Source organism: Lepidochelys kempii, chromosome 15 (genome assembly GCF_965140285.1).
Source record: "Lepidochelys kempii isolate rLepKem1 chromosome 15, rLepKem1.hap1, whole genome shotgun sequence".
In the NCBI taxonomy this organism is placed as follows: Eukaryota; Metazoa; Chordata; order Testudines; family Cheloniidae; genus Lepidochelys; species Lepidochelys kempii.
This window is the reverse complement of record NC_136394.1, coordinates 21,653,434-21,672,868: the sequence shown is the minus strand read 5'-3', so window position 1 is coordinate 21,672,868 and position 19,435 is coordinate 21,653,434. Positions and strand designations below refer to the sequence as shown.

The 19,435-nt window shown below is 41.1% G+C and overlaps 1 protein-coding gene across 2 annotated transcripts in view; it reads left to right on the top strand.

Annotated features, from left to right (window-relative positions):
* Window positions 1-1,018: 1,018 nt before the first annotated feature.
* The window catches only part of PIWIL1 (piwi like RNA-mediated gene silencing 1), a 46,771-nt gene continuing 28,354 nt past the window's right edge, over window positions 1,019-19,435 (top strand). Inside the window, exons 1-10 of one of the 2 annotated variants that reach the window (XM_073312371.1) lie at window positions 1,019-1,090; window positions 1,506-1,540; window positions 2,015-2,103; window positions 8,429-8,434; window positions 10,469-10,594; window positions 10,927-11,141; window positions 15,015-15,136; window positions 15,881-15,961; window positions 16,986-17,183; window positions 18,275-18,386. In XM_073312371.1, coding sequence (XP_073168472.1) covers window positions 1,019-1,090; window positions 1,506-1,540; window positions 2,015-2,103; window positions 8,429-8,434; window positions 10,469-10,594; window positions 10,927-11,141; window positions 15,015-15,136; window positions 15,881-15,961; window positions 16,986-17,183; window positions 18,275-18,386 — 1,056 coding nt within the window. Of the gene's footprint in view, window positions 1,100-1,505; window positions 1,541-1,982; window positions 2,104-8,428; window positions 8,435-10,468; window positions 10,595-10,926; window positions 11,142-15,014; window positions 15,137-15,880; window positions 15,962-16,985; window positions 17,184-18,274; window positions 18,387-19,435 lie in introns of both variants that reach the window. The other variant, XM_073312372.1, reaches the window with a different exon arrangement.

Sequence of the window (19,435 nt, the reverse complement as noted above, 5' to 3'; positions counted from 1 at the left end):
ATCAGATGCCAATGGGTCCCCTGCCTGGGTCGGGGCTGACGTACCTAGTCCCGGGGAAATGGAGGCGGGTGGTTGCCTGAGGTGGGTGAAGGGGAGCGGCCTAGACCTGCGCAGAGGGGTAAGGGAGAGGTTGTAGGGAAGGGGTCTGGCAGTGCTAGCAAGCGTGGGGGAGGGCACGGTGTGGGGGGGGAGAGCAAACAGGGAGGAGCCGGGGTAGGGAAGAGCGGGTCACTTACGCTGTGCGTGAGGGGAGGGAGAACCCCCAGGGCTGAGTAGGGGCGGTACTGTGGGTGGGGAGGGGGCTGCTACGGCTGGGGAAGGAGAGGCTGGGGGGAGGGGACTTAGCGGTAGGTCACTCTTGGGAGAAGTTGGACCTGTTTGAGAAACCAGTCAAAATTCTGTGCAATGTCCACTATATTCCTTACTCAACCTTGCCAATTTCAGTTTTGCTCAGAAGTGCTTTGTTTAACTTTTTGGCACAGTTTTAAAATATTCTCTAACAGTTTTTTTTATTATGTATGGGAGTAGTTTGCAGAAGCTGTCATCACGGTTGCCTAAACCATAACTTTTTGTGGCCCAAAAAAAAAAAAAAAATCATTGCTACAGGGGACTGGATGACTGTCACTATTTGAAGCCCTGGGTGCCTAATGTTCAGACACTTAATTAGACTTAGTTGTAGTGATTTCAGTTGCGTCATGTTGCTAAAGTTACATGTGTTTAAATGTTTGTAGGATTGTATCAGAGCACAGCTGTACAGCCCACTACTGAGAATTCTGGCAGCTACTGTCACCTTAAGTAGTGATCCCCTTGCTGGCAGCAGCAGAAATCTTAACCAAAAAAATTAGTGTAAACTGGGCTCTAGAACACTATGGCTGGGCTAATATAGCTAGATTAATCTTTCTCTTATACTGAACAAGAGACCACAAAACAAAAAAACCTCTGCTAAAAATTATACTGTCAGTTTTTTTCACTAGGATTGTGTCATGTAACTTGTAGCTGGTTTCTCTTAGAAAAGAAAATGACTGGAAGAGCTAGAGCTAGAGCGAGAGGAAGAGCTCGTGGCCTGCAAATTGCTGTACCTCCTGTAGGAGCAGCTTTTGTGAGTGTTCATTTTTCAGATCCAGCACATCTACATTTTGAAAGATTAAAATTCAGAGTTGTCTGCTTCCCATGTAGTTGTATATGTATCAAGGGCTTCATTTCAAATCAAACCTTTTTGCCTCACATGACTGATAAACAAATGCACTGCCACAGTAAAGCTGGTATATTCCTCTAAAGCTTTGTGGGTGTAGGTGTCAATGACTTGCTAATGGCCATTGTGCCTTCATAGATAGGAATTACTTTCCATAAGAACACACAGGCTCCCTCAGATGCCTGAGATTGAGTGCTGTATTCAGCAATATATGGAACACAAAAGATGTTGCTTCCTGCGAATACAGACTAACACGGCTGTTCCTCTGAAACCTAAAATATATATGCGTTCTAAAATGTGTTAGGTGTAACAGGCTTCCTCTCTGCAAAGTCAGCTGCCTTTTTTTCTGTAGTTTTTGTGGTATTTTCTGTAGTATCTTGTGGGACGAGGAGTTGTATTTCATGTTCCTCAGATTGCAATAATTACAGGAGCTTTTTTTAAATATAGAGGATGTGGTGGAGAGCAGCTTTAAGCCAGCTTCAATTAACCAGTGATAGATTCAGCACTGCTACATGCAGAATAATCACACTGTTTTAAGGCGGGGAGGGTGCGTTTCAGTACTGCTGGCTTCCAAACTGAATGAGTAACTTTACTGAATAACTTTTTGGCAACTTATGTCACTCTGTATTAAATATTAGCCTAACCTATAGGCAGTTCATTTTCCCCCTATATTAAATAACTGTCATAGGAACTTGGCTATGCAGTACACCCTCCAGTGACTTCATTTGATAGTACAGGTTTTTTTGGTGATATCAGTGAGTGCTGTTCCTAAGTGTAGTGGACTTTGCAGGGTCAGCAGCCACCTAGCTATGTGCAACCTAGACCTTTGCAACCTCAACCCCAACATCCGCCATCAGAGGGAGAATTTATTGGCCGTGGACGACAAAGAGGAGCTCCTAACGTTCCACAAGGTAAGATGGGGGACGGGGAAGTGATGCTTATTGTCTATGGAACAAGTATTTAGAAGTCTTAATGATTTAACTAAGATAATTAAGTATATATTGAAGATGGCATTTCTGATTTTTTTCCCTTCGAAAACTAGTTAAATCTGAAATACTGACTTTTTTTCTGATGTGGTCTCATAATGGCACGTTATTCCTCAAACTGCCTGAACTTTGATGGAGCTAAATAAATAAAGCAAAGCTTACCATTGGGCAGGGTGGATAAAAATCAATAATTTAAAAAAAATATTTTTTTTTAAATTTAAATAGGTTTTTTTTGATAAAATGCTTTTTTGGGAAAACAACCTATCTAAAGATACATTATAGCTCAAAGATATTTCATCATGGAATAGGGATTATAAATTCTAATTCTATAATATGAGACAATATATTCATGTAATACTTAAGAAAAGTTTTGTAAATGAGTTCCAGTAGTTCATGGATTAGGGACCGAATCTTATGGGGTTCCAAAGTCTTCTTTATAGATTATTTAGGTTAATCTTTCTATCTATCCAATGGGACTCAGTGCTCAGTCTAGAACAGGGGTCGGCAACCTTTCAGAAGTGGTGTGCCGAGTCTTCATTTATTCACTTTAAGGTTTCGCGTGCCAGTAATACATTTTAATGTTTTTTAGAAGGTCTCTTTCTATAAGTCTATATATTATATAACTAAACTGTTGTCGTATGTAAAGTAAACAAGGTTTTCAAAATGTTTAAGAGTTTTCATTTAAAATTAAATTAAACTGCTGATCTTATGCCACCGGCAGGCTGAGCGGGGCCTGCGGCCGGGACCCTGGCTGGCAAGGGGCTGGCAGCCAGAACCCCAGACTAGCAGTGGGCTGAGCGGGGCTGGTGGCTGGGACCCCAGACTGGCAGTGGGCTGAGCGGCTCAGCCCACTGCCGCTCTGGGGTTCAGTCTGCCGGCCTCTGCCAGCCAGGGTTCCGGCTGCCGGCCCTGTTCAGCCCGCTGCCGGTCTGGGATCCTGGTCCTGCACACATAGACTGGGTACCTACCTTCTCCCTGGTTCTAGCCCATTTTCTTCCTCTCTCTCTCTGCACTGAGCTGAGGGTGGGAGTGCACTGAGCACAGGGTTGGGGGTGAAGGAGCAGGCTGGGGGTTGGGGTGTACAGTCTGGCCAGGAGCTAGAATAAGGGAGGGGGCTAAGGGTTGGGGTTTGGGTGTGGAGTGCTTACCTGGGCAGCTCCCATTTGGTGTGTGGGGTGCAGGAGCTCCCATTTGGTGCTCAGGGTGGGGGTGCGAATGTAAGGGGTGCAAGAGTCAGGACATGAGGTGTGAGGGGGCTGGGTATGTGTGGGGGTGCAGGAGTCAGGGCAGAGGGCTGGGGGTATGTGTGGGGGGGTACTGGAGTCAGGGCTGTGGTCGTGGGGGGGTGCAGGGCAGGGGGCTGGTGTGTGTGTGGGGGTGCAGAGCTCAGGGCAGGCGGCTGGGGGTGTGGGTTGGGGTCGTGGGGGTGCTCCCAGCTCCCTGCCCAGAGTGGCTCACGACAGGGGGCTGGAGGGGATATATCCTAATTCCACCCCCCTTTCCCCAAGGCCCTGTCGCCACCTCGTCTCCGCCTCCTCCCCGGAGCAGCGAGTGCGCTGCTGCTCTGCTTCTCCCCCTCCCACTCAAGGGCCATCAGCTTATCGGTGGCAGGGAGGGAGAGGAGGAGGGGCAGGAATGCAGCACGCTGGGGGAAGAGGCAGGGGAGGGGGGAAGCTTGCCTGCCCTGCAGCAGCAGCCGGCAGGGGGCGCAGAGAAGAGCGGACCAGGGCGGGCAGGATTTTTAACGGCATGCTGCTGCCTATTGGGGTCCCGGCCTGGGTTCAGCAATGGGCTGAGCAGGGCCCGTGGCTGGGACTTGGCAGGGAGCAGCGTGCAATTAAAAATTGGCTCGCATGCCATCTTTGGCACGCATGCCATAGGTTGCTGACCCCTCGTCTAGAACATACCATCAGAAATGCTTAGTTTTGCAATTCTCAAACTGGGGGTTTGTGTCTCCAGAGGTAACATGCTTGTTAACAGCAAAAATGTTTTAAAATAAATATATAGAAGTGAGAAATAATAGATCTCAACTCTATTGTCCCTCTGCAAATTTGTGGACACAGAGTCAATCCCTTATCTCTCTCTAAAAGAGAAAAGTTTCAAAAAGTTCAGTGAATAGAAGATTGTTGGGGGCGGACTAGATCTGGACAAGGAGAAGAAGTCTGGAGATACATGTGAGAAGTGAAGGACATGTAATATTTTAACAAAACAAGTGTATGTTTGCTGTTGAAGATAAAAATGCAAAATATGTAATGTTGTTTGTTTTTAGTTAAATAAAACAATTTAAATGTCTGTCTAGTGATGTTCTCCTAATACAGCATGGCAAGAAAAACCTCCAAATATTAATGGTTAACCTGTTGAATTGGAGATATTTCTGAAGTCATTGGGAGGTGAACTGTCTGTTTAAATTACCTTTGGTAAATGAAATAACCAACCAACCAATCATTCGTTTTCTGATATAGCTGTAAAACTAATCTGAAAAGTTTTCAAAATAAATCACTGTTTAAAATGTATAGTGTGTGTACTTTCTAAAAATGAAACTTACATCTATCTCTGAGTTGTGAAGAATATGTATTAAGGTTGTAACAACCAACAAGAATGCACTTTTATGTAGAAAACCATGATTAAATAGTCTTCCTGACTAGTGATTTAAACCATGATTTTAAATCAAATCCATCCTGCCATTGGGTTCTGCTTATTCTACAGCCAGGCTCTAGTTGTCCTTGCTGTAATAGAATTAATAGTCCTGAGTGTATCCCTTCGCTTTTTTGGCAAATGGTGCAGATTGAAAGCTCTGTATAAGAAGCTGTTTTTCAGAGCACATGGTTTTCATTGGTTTTGCCGGTTGAGGATTGATGTTAAACAAGCAGACTGGAATTTCTTGAGATTAGGAAATGGAATATATTTACGTAACTTGTTTTACCTGTTCCATTTTTTCTATCCTGAATTATTAGTAAATACTAGGGCTGTCAAACAATTAAAAAAATTAATCATGATTAATCACAAGATTTTAAAAAAGTCACAATTAATCGCAGTTTTAATCTGTCTGGAGCAGCTTGGTCGGGGTGGCTCCATGAGTGGGGGGGGGAGGAAGGAGCAAGACAGCAGGGGAAGGGGCACCCCTGCCCTAGAGGCATGCAGTGGCCCCCCATGAGCGTAACACCCTGGGTGGTGGCCCCCTTACCCATTCCTAAGGCTGGACCTGCCTAGCGGGGAGGGGATGGTTCGAGGGGGGGCCTGGCCTCCTCTCTCCCCCAGCAGGTTTTTAACCAGCTCTCCCAAATTGCCCACAGACTGTGGCATATGGTCATGATCAATTAGTGCAGTGGGGGAGGGGGAACTGATGGAGTCATTCAGGGGGTGGGGTCCTGAGGCAGTAGCTCCAAAACACCCTTTCCCTGCTTTGCATCCTTGTGGCTGCTGGTGATTACCCTTATGCCTCCCCATCTGTAAAACAAATCAGCAGGGGATGGGGTGCGAGACCAGCTCAGATGAATTGGGAGGCATTTCAGTAATCTGCCCTTCTGGTCTGGATATTATGGAGTCTCATATCCCCGCTGCCTCCTGCTCGCTGCTGTACTTGGTGCTTCCCTCCCCACCCAGTTGCTGCCGAGTTCTGTCTCCAGAGGTGTGCAATTAAAACTTGTTAAAAATAAAGTGATAATTTGTTTTGAGTTAATCGCATGCGTTAACTGCCATTAATTGACTGTCTTAGTAAATACTTACATTAGGATAGTAGCCAAGGGCCCCAATGGGGTCCCATTGTGGTGGGTGCTGTACAAAGAAAAGACCATCTCTGCCCTGATGGTCTCTAAGAGTGTCCTGTGCTGTTCTCGGCTCCTGAGATGCATGTGTTTACAGTGCTGCAAGTTCATAATCACCTGGAAAGTGAGTATTGGCGCCATACACAGACCCCCTTGTGGATTTGAACAGTTCTTTCAAGAGATCTAAAAAGCTTAAGTAACTTGGATCTAGTGAAGTCTGTGTTGAGAGAGGCCGTAGACAATGTCTCTCTGTTCTTTGCAATCAAGTCTTTGGATTGTATCCAAATTGTTTCATTTTCCTCTTTTTCTCCATCAGTAATTCATGTTTTGGAGGTTTTAAGATATCTCCTGGTACTGGAGAAATTGATTCCCCTTCAGTGCAGAACTTCTCCCTCAAGCCTGTCTAGTACCTTAATTCTTCTGTAGGTCCACTGTTGGACTGAGATTCACTTATTCAGCATATTGGCCTAACAAATCTGTATGGCAAAACATTCAGTAACAGTGGGAAACTCAGGATGATCTCATCACGGTCACTTCCTGTGTTGGCCAATTCAGCTTACCATAGGTTATTTATAATTTTTGGTTCTTTTCTTATTATGTATTGGTCTCTCATTTCCATGCTAATTCTCCTCCCCGTGAGTCGTTAGTTCAAACCAGTTTCTTCTAGCTGCGTGGCTACTTTTATTTTCCTCATCAACATGATTGTTCTGCATCTTTGTTATAGCCGCGCAAACAGTAAACATGATTACTCTACAATTTCTTACACATGCACAGTTCTATTAAAGAACATGCTGTTAAACCTTGTCAGAATAGATTCTTAAAATTCACAGCTGACTTCTTATTCAGCCTAAATATGCCCATGCTCCCAACATCCTTCTTATTCTTATGAATCCTTGGGAGTCTGGCATTAGTGGGCAGTATGGTTAGAGGAAGTGTCAGATATGTAAGGAGACTTTTCAAATTCTCATCACCAACAGGCCACCTTATCTTCAATGGGAGCGTTTTCTTTACTTGGATACATTTGAAAGATGATTTGATGAATGCTTTTGAAGAAGGGTTATGAAAAAGAGCATGCTGGTGGAAGCAGAAACTGCCCCCTTTTCCTCATCTGATAGACAAGTGGAAATCACTTCAATATCTGTCCCTCATAACTTCTTGGAAGCAAGACTGCTTGGGGTGTATTTTTAAATATGTGGATAATGAGCTCTTTATGATCTAATCCCTCTGCCTATTTTACAGAATATTAGGGTTGGAAGAGACCTCAGGATGTCATCTAGTCCAATCCCCTGCTCAGAGCAGGACCAACACCAACTAAATCATCCCAGCCAAGGCTTTGTCAAGCTGGGCCTTAAAAACCTCTAAGGATGGAGATTCAACCACCTCCCTAGGTAACCCATTCCAGTGCTTCACCACCCTCCTAGTGAAATAGTTTTTCCTAATATCCAACCTAGACCTCCCCCACTGCGTTTTGAGACCATTGCTTCTTGTTCTGTCATCTGCCACCACTGAGAACAGCCTGTCTCCATCCTCTTTGGAACTCCCCTTCAAGTAGTTGGAGGCTGCTATCAAATTCCCACTTGCTCTTCTCGTCTGCAGACTAAATAATCCCAGTTCCCTCAGCCTCTCCTCGTAAGTCATGTGCCCCAGCCCCCTAATCATTTTTGTTGCCCTCCGCTGGACTCTCTCCAATTTGTCCACATCCCTTTTGTAGTGGGGGGACCAAAACTGGATACAGTACTCCAGGTGTGGCCTCACCAGTGCCGAATAGAGGGGAATGATCACTTCCCTTGATCTGCTGGCAGTGCTCCTACTAACGCAGCTCAATGTGCTGTCGACCCTCTTGGCAGTGAGGGCACGCTGCTGACTCTCATCCAGCTTCTTGTCCATTTTAATCCCCAGGTCCTTTTATGCAGAACTGCTGCTTAGCCAGTCAGTCCCCAGCCTGTAGCAGGATCTAGAGAAGTATGTGGCCCTTTCCATTAATGAAGGCCTGATTCAATCATCTTGTGATCTCAGGTGTTTTCCTGCATTTATTTTTCTCGTCCAACAATAGGTAGGCTTGACTGGATTCTTTAGGCCAGTGGTTCTCAAGTAGGGGTTCGGTACCTCTGGGGGTATACAGAGGTCTTCCAGGGGGTACATCAACTCACCTAGGTATTTGGCTAGTTTAGCAACAGGCTACATAAAAAGCACTAGCAATGTCAGTTCAAACTAAAATTTCATATGACTTTTACATACTGCTTTATACAATACACACTGATATGTAGTACACTATTTATATTCCAATTGATTTATTTTATAATTGTATGGTAAAAATGAGAAAGTAAGCAATTTTTCAGTAATAGTGTGCTGTGTCACTTTTGTATTTTTAGGTCTGATTTTGTAAGCAAGTAGTTTTTAAGTGAGGTGAGACTTGGGGTACGCAAGACAAATCAGACTCCTGAAATGGTATAGTAATCTGGAAAAGTTGAGAGCCACTGCTTTAGGATTAGGTTTAAGTATTCTTTAGAGGCCTGCAAGAAACTCTTTACTAATTAGGAAGGAAGTTATGCTTGTTAGCAGCATTACAGCTTAAATTTGTCCTGTATCTAACAGTACTGGTGAGATGACTTTTCTGACTAAGGCTGGTTGTTTATCACATACTGTGTGTTGGGAGGGGGAGGGGAAATGGAAAACTCGCATCTTAAATCCAAAGCAGTGTTATAGTAATTTAATTAAAATATCTTAAAACAGTTTCATAACTCATAGTTTCGACTTTAAAAACAGATTACTGTTCTACTTGGCTGGATATGCATAGATCCAAATTGGTATTTTTAAAAAATATGACAGCATGTTCCCTTTGCACTAGCTTATTCAGTAATAGGCTGGTTGGAATGAAAAAGACCATACTTGGAAAATCCAATCACATTTTTATCACAAAAATCATGATGTTGACAAACATTTGTCCCTATATTAATAAGGGACAGTTTGTCTCTCTCCTGGAATGTTTTATAAGTCATGCAAAGACGGAAGCAAAACAGATTGTAGCTGAGGGCCACAGCCTCCGAAGAGGCTCTGGGTTGCCTGTGTTGTCTCTGTAGCTGCAAGCATGTCAATCACAGCAAGGATTGGAATGAGGTGCCCCTCTTGGTTGAACTCTTGCTTCCTATTGGAGCCAAATTGTGGTGCCAAAACAGTCAGTTAAAACACCCCACCATTTGGCCCTCTTTAAGTTACCCTTTAAGATCGGCAAAAAATTTACTCCGAAGAGGACTGGCACTTGATACTGTACTCCATCTCAATCCTTGATTGACAGATCTGATAGAAACAGTTGGGAGGCTTACACAAGAAGGTAGTATGTGGCTATTATGTTTTTAAATGCACTAGTTACCATATGGCTTGCTTTCAGCGTTGCTTGGTTGTGGAAGGTAGAAATGATGCAACACACTTCTAGAACTACTACAGTTTCTTCTCTTTGACAGCTTGCACATGCAACTATAGTTGTAATAACTACACAAATTAGATTGAAATTCTTTTAAAGTGTCACTGAATTAAGAGTTAACACTCTTAACACTGAGAAGAATTCGAGCATTTAATCTCTATATATGCCCCCCAAATAGTTTGATGTTGCCACTTTGATATCCCTGCTCAAAGAGGTTCATGCTCTTTAGGTTCCAGATATAGGCTCATTCCCAGGAGATCTTAAGGCATACTAGTACTACACAAAGTGGGTTTGTTTTGCTGCATATAGAAAGAAAGTGACAACACATTGGCTCCATGTAGATACTGCATATGGACCTGGAAGGACAGCCAATCTAATCACAGAACCATGAGCCTTCAGGCAATTACACACAAGAGAGAACAGTTCTTAATAATAGTAGAATGGATCTGCCTCCGTTCACGGGGCCCCAGACACCTGTAATAGAATGACTAGTAAGTCTTAAATCTTGGGAAAATAATAGAGCAATTTCAATCCATGTTGCCATATTTCTCCAAAGGAGTTTTGAGTGTCTAGTATGAGTGCAGACAACATCATTTGAAAACTCAAGTTACAAGTAATTTTTTTTCCCTTAAAAATTTTGTTGAAATGCAATAGATTACAGGAAAAATATCTGAGAACCTAGGTCGAAATTTGGCATATTTCATAATTGAAATTAAGTTTTAACGAATAGTACTAAATCCCAAATTAGAATAAGGAATGTGGTGAAAATTAGTTTTAAAGTATATCCAGCTCTCGTCATTGCGAATTGAACTCAGTGTAACAACTGTCTCAGTCTAATCCTTAGCCTACAGCACTTTTAGAGTTGTAAAATACATTTCAAATACCTACAGATATTTTTATAATGATGTTGTTCTGAGAGTTGAAGCAACCTTGAGGCTTCTTCAGATTGATTGTGCTATGGCAACTGCTCTGGCTTCTTCTGTTCAAGGGTTCAGTTCTTAGCATCCTCAGCATTCTGTTGTTTGTATTTCACATTGTAGTGGTTTGGTTAATTTTATCATGATTTATATTAATTTATTAATTTCCCCTCTCCCCAAAATTCCAGGACATGATATTTCAGTTGGTTTTCAGGAACTGTCATTAGCAGATAGGGGTGGACGTCGCCGAGATTTCTATGACCTCGGGGTAAATACTCGGCAAGCCATAGAACACGTTAAAGAGTCAAAAACAGGCAAGTTAAAATTATATTGTGATTTCAAATGTAAAATATGCTCATAGAAATATAGTGTACTATTTTCCATTGGCTTTGTCTCAACAGTTGTTAAACTAGGATTATTTATATTTCAGTAGCACCTAGAAGGCCAAATCAGGGACCAGGACTTCATTGTATTAGGAATGCCGTAAAAGATGGGGGAGAAGTAGTAGAAAAAACTGGCGTTGCTCCAAAGGGTTTAAAAAAAGTTTAACAATTAAATTTTGGGGTGGGTGGTTCATTATTTAAAAGTTGTTGAAATGTAAATTGGAAAAACTTAATTTTATAACTAGCTATTTTTGTCATTTTAGGTACTTCAGGTACCACAATAAGATTAAGTACAAACCATTTTCGGTTGACGTCTCGTCCACAGTGGGCTTTATATCAATACCATATTGACTATAAACCTCAAATGGAAGCTCGGCGTCTTCGCTCAGCTTTACTCTTTCAGCATGAAGAACTAATTGGGAGGACACATGCATTTGATGGAACAATATTATTCTTACCAAAAAAACTAGAAAATAAGGTGTGTGTATGACATGGTGCTACATTCTATTTGAGTTTTATTCTTGTATAGTACTTTCATTCTGTTTGGGGTAAAAAGAAAAGGAGTACTTGTGGCACCTTAGAGACTAACCAATTTATTTGAGCATAAGCTTTTGTGAGCTACAGTTCACTTCATCTGTAGCTCACAAAAGCTTATGCTCAGATAAATTGGTTAGTCTCTAAGGTGCCACAAGTACTCCTTTTCTTTTTGTGGATACAGACTAACACGGCTGCTACTCTGAAACCTGTCTTTTTGGGGTGAAACTCAATGAAGTATGAGTAGGATTGCTATAAAATATGTAGCTTTTAATTAGGTTGAGTTTCCAAGAGTTAATTATTTGACTTGAAGTATGGGAACTTGATGGGCTAATGAAACTCAAATCATACTAGCCCACACCCAAATTCTTCAGGCCCAAATAATCCTATATTTCTGCACGGAGATAATGGAGTTGAATCAAAACTCCTCTTCTGACCTCTAGTGCCTTTAGAAGTTTGAAGGTACTGAACAAAAAGAGCATCTTGAAGTCTTAAGACTGACTGACTGTCTGTTCTGGTGTCTGTCCAGCCTACAAGCCTGGGCTTCTGGTAATAAGCAAAAAACTTATCTACACTCCGCACCAAGCCACCTTCTTCTAAGCCATCTGGGTACTGCCACCTCTTGGCTCAGTACAGCCATGATGATGCCAATATTTCAGTTTTGTCTAGTCTGGCAGAGAGAATAATCTCCGCTTTTACTGGCACTGAAGAACTGGTACTGACTATGCCTTTAATTACTTGTTTGTTACTGTCCCTGTCATTATTGATGATTTCTCTCAGTACTGTTGATGCCACAGGCAGGTAGGACAGCTAAGGACTTGATGACACCCTGACTCTCAGTTGCTTTTTTTTCTCAGCTTGGTGGGTGGTAGTCAGGAGTTCTGGTACAGACTTTGGTGCATGAGCCACCCAGTATGGGAGAAATCTTCTGAGGTTATTCCTCTAGCTACTCTATCTGGTACCACCCTGCTTTCACCAGAAGATTATTCATTTTCATCTTCTGAGTCAGCCAGGAGCAGGGAGGAATCTCCATTACCATACTTGGGCAAAAGACACTCATCTCCCATAATTCCTGGATGGGATTCCAGGGTGGAGTTCTAACACTCTGGGCATAGATCTCATTCCAGGGAGTCCACCCTGCTGACCTCCAGTGACGTAGGCCGACCAACCTACCTTGGTGTTATTGGGCACCCTGGGACATTTTACGGTCCCTCCAGAACAACCTCAGCAATGCCTCACAGCCTCCAGTTTCCAAGGTACAGCCTGAGGAGGAGCTAGAAGATGACCAGCACAAGATGCAGCTGCATTTATCATCATCCTCAGCGGCTGAGGTAGTTGGGCTGATTCTAGTCCATCCCTATCTGTGGACTACAAAGCATTCCAAGAATTGATGAGGAGAGCAGCTACAGCATTAGAGCTATCTCTGGAGGACATTCAGGAAAGCGGTATAGAGTCTTGGACTCCTTACACTCTGCTGTCCCTGGCCAAGTGAGGCACCCTATATATAAAGGGCTGTAAGATCCCATCAACATGCTATGGCAAACTCTTGCCTCTATAGCACCCACCCTGAATAAGGCTGACCATTGCTATCTGGTTCTGGCACAAGAATTCAAACAATTCTTTTCCGATGCTGGGGTCTCTGGTAATAATGGCATCCAGTAGTGGACAAAGCAGGGTGAGCAAAAATCTACTCCCAAGGATGAAGGGGAAAAAACTGGGCTTGCTTGGGAGAAATTTACATGACAGTGAGTTTGTATGTGAAGATTGTTGTAAAATACGATTTTATTAAGTGGGGTGCTCTCGCTATTCACTGAAACTCTGAGGAGCTAATTGAAGAACTCAAGTCTGTTGTGGCCAAGGGCTAGCTTGTCTCCAGAACATCTCTTCAGTCAGCTCTCGATGGACCAGAGAAAGCAGCTTGATCTGTGGTCACAGCCGTTGTAACGAGAAGATCATTGTGGTGAACACCTTTGGTATCCCTAAGGAAGTGGAGACAGTTACTGAGAACCTTCACCTTGAGGGAGACAACATTATTTGTAGTAAGACAGACAAGGCCTTGCACACTCTTAAGGACTCTTGTGCAACCCTAATGTATTTGGTAGTAAAGTTGATGCCTATACTGCTTCCTTTTGAATGGAAGTACATACACCCCCAATCAATCTCTTATGCACCAAGGCAGCCTGAACAGGCAAGGAAGGAAAAGGCATAAATTCCCAAGTCGGAGGTAGTTACCTGTTCCTGCCTCAACAGTCTCTCACCCGCAGCAGTCTCTTAAACAGTAGATTTGACTGCCTCCTCAGGAACAGAGTTTCAGTTGTTTAAAACCCATTTCTGCAATGTCTGAAATACCATCACCTGAAATCACTGGATTCTAGATGTGGAATTGGGATATACCACACAATTTCAGTCTCCGCCCTTCACCGTTTCTATTCAGGAACTTCACCAGATTGCATTGTTTCAAGAAGTGCAGGCTCTTCAGTCTTGGTGCTACCAAGGTGCCACCCTTCCACAACACCAGGGGACAAGTGTTTTATTCTTGTGACTTCAAAAATAAAAAGGGGTTAAGGCCCATCCTACATCTGACAGACCTGAACATCTTAATAAAAAAAAGTTTGGGATGGTGTCCCTGGTGTTCCTTCCCTCAACCTGAATGACAGGTACACTGCTGTCAATCTGCAGGACACTTATTTTCATGTGGCCATTCTACCCTGCCACAGAAAATTCCTTATATTTATAGTGTGTGTGTGTGTGTGGGGAAATATAATTACCTATATACACATTTACTGTTTGAGCTGCTATTAGCACCTCAGGTTTTCATTAAGTGTGTGGCAGTACTAGCAGCTTATCTAAGGAGTGTGAGCATCCAGGAATTCCCTTATCTGGGCGACTGGTTAATCTGTTTCAGAGTAACAGCCATGTTAATCTGTATTTGCAAAAAGAAAAGGAGTACTTGTGGCACCTTAGAGACTGTTAGTCTCTAAGGTGCCACAAGTACTCCTTTTCTTTTTGGTTAATCTGTGGCTGCTTCTGCCAGCAATTCACAGGGAATACTTGTCAGATCCGGTGTCTTTTCAATCACTTGGATCAGAAAATAAAAAGGGACAAATCCATATTGATACTTGGGCAGAGAATTGAATTCATCAGTGCTTTTCACAACTTGATAACTGCAACCACTTATTTTCCTCAGGAGAGATTTTATTCCCTCTTCTCCCTGTATGCTAGTCTCCAGTCTCATTTGTCAACAGTCAGAACGTGGGTTGCTTGATTACATGTGACATCCTGTACATATGTGACGCTGAATGCCAGTCTATACCTGCAGTGTTTGCAAAGCAGGTTGAAGTCTGTATGTTATATCCTTAATTCAAGGAATGAGGATATGCACCTCCAACAGTACTGGCTTGAATGCACACACATCAAAAGTGAAATATGTATGTGCACAATACATCTCAAGTACCACAGTTACTGTACAGAAGTGTTTCTTCTCCTCACTAAAAGGAGGCTGTAGGTTAAATCCTGCTCTAAGTCTGGAGCAAGATGGATGGGGAAGTGTAGAATCAGGTGGAAGGAAGCAAAACAGGAAGGGTGTTCTGACCCATCAAGGTGTACTCATGGCAGACTGATTACTTCTAGCTTTACTGTGAGGATTTAGGGTTAGTCTGACCATAATATTACTAGGCCGAGACTTACAAAGCAGTCCTAGGGGGTTTAAGCATAAAAATTAATGGCATATAAGGCTACATTTTCTAGACTGCTTTGAAAAATTTAGTCATAGCTTATGTTTGCATAACTCAACTTGAGTATATACTCCCTTTCTTAGCTTACTGAAGTGTTCAGTCAGACCCGAAATGGAGAGAATGTCAAGATTACTATCACCTTGACCAATGAGCTACCACCTACTTCACCTACATGCTTGCAGTTTTACAACATTATTTTTAGAAGGTTAGCTTTTTATTTTACAATTCTTATCTTTCTTACAGGAAGCTAATTGAAAAGTTTGGGTTTAATCTTTGGGAATGGGGGGGGCTTTAACTGCTAGTCTCATGGCAAATATTACATTTTTTTTTTCCTTCTCTATGGTGGCCAAAAGAAAATACTTGTCAGCTATCCAATATGGATACTAATCATAAACAGCTACAGTTTGGCAAGTGATTAGATATATCTGTTGGCGTACCACTTTGAAATAGGTTGCTTCTATATTCAAGAATAACAAGTAGCCTTTGATGTTAACAGAGTCCTGGGTGGGAGCTCTGCAAACAATTTCTGTTCTGCTGGGGGCATTAGCTTATTCTTAAAGGCCTGGATGGCAGTATAGGGCCTCTGAAACTGGTATGTTTCTGTTTGTGATCTGGTCTTTCTGCTCATTTTGGTGCCTTCATCTGAAAGGGGGGGAACCTGCTGAGACTGTTGTCAGGAGGCATGTGACTCAGTCCACGATAGGGGGACGTGTTCTTAATTAGTTTTACTACAAGAACTGAAAGATTAAGTAATACTGAAACAAACTGTAAGCATTTATTTAAAGGTCACATTGAAACAAAACTCTACATCAGCATCTTTGTTCTAGCTTAATATAGCAAAAGCAAAGCATGTAGCTCTAAATGTAGGCCTACAGTATTTTGGATGTTTTGATAAACTAAATAGTGCTATTATTTGCCAATTACTTATTCTTTCCCAACTTCTTTTTAGGCTTTTGAAAATAATGAACTTGCAGCAAATTGGACGTAATTATTACAATCCAAATGACCCAATCAGCATCCCCAATCACAGGTTGGAAAATGAGTTTACAGGTCTTGCAAGGGAGAAATGATCTTTTGCTATTACTTCAATGATTTATCATGTATTAAAACACTTTTTTTTTTTGACTTGTATAGTTTTGTGTTCAGACCTCTCATATACCTAACTTTCAGTTTCTTCTAACTATGGGGGTAACTATAAAATCTGAATTGATCTAGATCCATCCTTGTGAGTTCTACTTAAGCAGCTGAGTAAAACACGAAATCTCTCATCTATTTCTAAGGCTTATTTTCAGCTGAAATCGAGCCCCTATGAGTATTTTCTTACCATCTGCTACATAGGCAGCAAAAAATGTAACATTCTAATATAAGCAAATAGTGTCTTGTAGACTTGTGTACAAAGTAGTGATATTTAAGACCTCTATTTTCAGGTTACTTTCATTAGGTGATTTTGTAGTCTTACGGCTAGATCTTGAGGTTGTCCTTTCAGTGCAGCTTATATTGCTGCATTGCCAAACTAACAATCTTGCATCTTAAATAGATCAGATAGCTACATAAAACATTCTCTAGAGATGAACAAGATACAGAAAGGCTAAGGAATCTGAAGTTTTTGTGACTTTATGACTTTTCCAGATTGTGGGAGAGATGTAAAGAAATAATAATTAAAGGATAGAGGTATTTTACAGGACTGCTGATGTTAAAGCGTGCCTTTATTAAATTCCTTAGTTGATATTATTAAATTCCTTAGTTGATAATGTTAAAGTGAATTCTAAATCTCTCCACCATTTACTTTTCCACTTCAGAATGAATTAGCTTTGGTGAGTTTCTTGTACCTTGACACTGCAATATTGGAGTTGCAGATGCCATAAGGCAGTATTTAAATTAAAACAAATGGCTGTTTGACATTTTTAACTTAATAAAAATCTTCAATTTGTGGTTCTGTAAAACTAATGAAGGTAAACTTGATCATCATTAAAATCTATAGAACAAATTGGTAGCACTCTTAGATATATGAAAAGCCAATTTGTGTTATAAAATATTCTGTTCTTTTCCAACAGGTTGATGATTTGGCCAGGCTTCGCTACTTCTATTCTCCAGTATGAGACAAACATCATGTTGTGTACAGATGTGAGCCATAAAGTTCTCCGCAGTGAAACTGTGTGGGATTTTATGTACAACCTGTATAAGCAGGTTGAAGAACAAAGATTTAGAGAAACTTGTGCTAAGGAACTGATAGGGCTAATTGTTCTTACAAAGTAAGATGATAGTGATTATTTTTAAATAATGTGACCATTAATGCTGTTTTGTAACTGAAGCACAGACTATTTCAAAGATATTTAGGTGCCTAGAGATGCAGATAAATGCCTAATGGGATTTTCAGGCATCTAACTTGCTTGGGTGCTTTTGAAAATCCCGTAGGCACCTATCGGTATCTTTAGGTGCCTAAATACCTTGAAAACCTGATATTTTAGAAATTATTTTGGGATTTTCACAAGCTGATCTTAACTATAGCAGGTGCAATGTGTATCTGTTTACAGTGGAAGTTTTGCTGGGCTCTTAGGGCTAGATTTTTCAAACAGCTGGTTTATATTCATATTTTAAGAATGTGTCTCTTTCCTCTTTGCAGATAAAATAAATTTTAAGCATTTAAAAAAAATTCTAGGCTTATTCTTGGCACTGATCTACTGATACTGGAACAGTTCTAATTCCATTAGTATTGTAGCTGATAGCTAAACAATGTTTTACATGTAAAAATCATGTAATATAAACACTCCTCAAATGTTCAACCCAGCCTTACCAATTTAAGCTGGTTTTAGGCCTTACTGTGGCAAAAGAGAACTCTTAGTGATCCAAGATGAGACGTCGTATCATCTTGGTAGATGCAGGCTCCCTTATGTTGAGTCTACTTCTCTTTCCCTTGTCTTCTTTTTGAGACTTTTCTGGGGCGTTACATGTTTTGCAGGGAACAAGTGGCTAACAGAAGGCATGAAGCTAAAAAAGCTCTTAGTCCCCTGCTCAAATTAATGGCTAAACCAAGTTGATAGTATATGAAATTAACTGTATATATACCAGTCTGCTTCCTGACATACTTAAAATCAATTCTCAGTGTATTCTAACATAAACTGCATTTGAAGCTAAAGTGTATCAATTGTAATCTGAACATGGAAGTTTTATTATCAGCAATAAAGTAACAAAATTTCTATTAAAATTTTAGATTACTGGATATTTTCTGTAATTTTCTGCATTTCTCTCAGTCCTCCCTGGCCCGTTTCCATGCACCTGTGAATAAACTATTACTATCTACATGTAAGACAAGATCAAAAGATTTTTAAAAATTTTTATTCAGGTATAACAACAAAACATACAGAGTTGATGATATTGACTGGGATTCCAATCCAAAATGCACCTTTAAGAAAGCAGACGGTTCTGCAATCAGCTTTGTAGACTACTACAAAATGGTATGAAATTATAACTAAAAATGTCATTTTCATTCTCCTTACTAGATTTTGTTGGACTTCAGAGCATCATCTGTGGATAGCTATTACTAATTAATTAGCGTTGTATCAGAAGACTATGCATGGTACTTTTTTTTTTACTTTCAGATGTTTACATAACCATGCTTCAAAGTGATTTCTAGTTGTCCAGATTTTTAGAAGTATCTTGAGTCATACACCTATGGTCATTGTTAACAATTGCAACTATTGTAAAAATCCACTAAATATGTTCCTTTTTCTAGGATTACTAAAGGGATAATATCAACTATATATCTGTTTTTAAAAATAATTCCAAAAAATTCTGGCTCACCTACATTTTGAATAGCATGCCATGAAGTGTTTTAAAAATCCTGTTAAACTTTTTTAAGGATTTTTTTTTTTTTCTGCTCCACAGCTTAACGTCTTTTTTTCAGCAAGTCTAACTTGACTACACAGGAATATATTGAAACTGATCAGACAGAAGGTGCTGTCAAATGCACAAAGTAAACCAACTTAAGTGTTTTTTGGTAAATTCTTTGCTATAGTAATCAAAGGTAATACTTTTAACTAGTAGGTACAAAATTTTCAAACAAGAGGTTTGGGGTTTTCAAGTTAATTCTGTCCCCTTCCACTCCTGATGCCAATATGTGTGAGTGTGAATTTTTTTTTAATAGCAGTATCCATTGAGTCTCTGCCTGCGCTGTGGACATCCCTGTGTCCCTTTCCACCCAAGAGCGGAGCAGGCCCAGCTATACCTCAGCTCCTTCTTAATACCTGTGGCAACAAGATCAAACAGCAGCACTGTCCACTTCTCTGTACACTGTGCAAGTTCTAATTCTATCTAGTTATTGAAGTTAGTGTAGTCATTAGTATTGTTCATGATAGGGTAGTTTTTATGTCCATTACGTAAAAAATAAATACCCACGCTCTATAATTTATTCAAAGTTTTTCCCATACCATAGCTGCTCTGGGATGGCAGAATGTAAGTCTCCAGGATTTATATTGTTTCTCCTTTAAGGCGACGACTTTGTCAG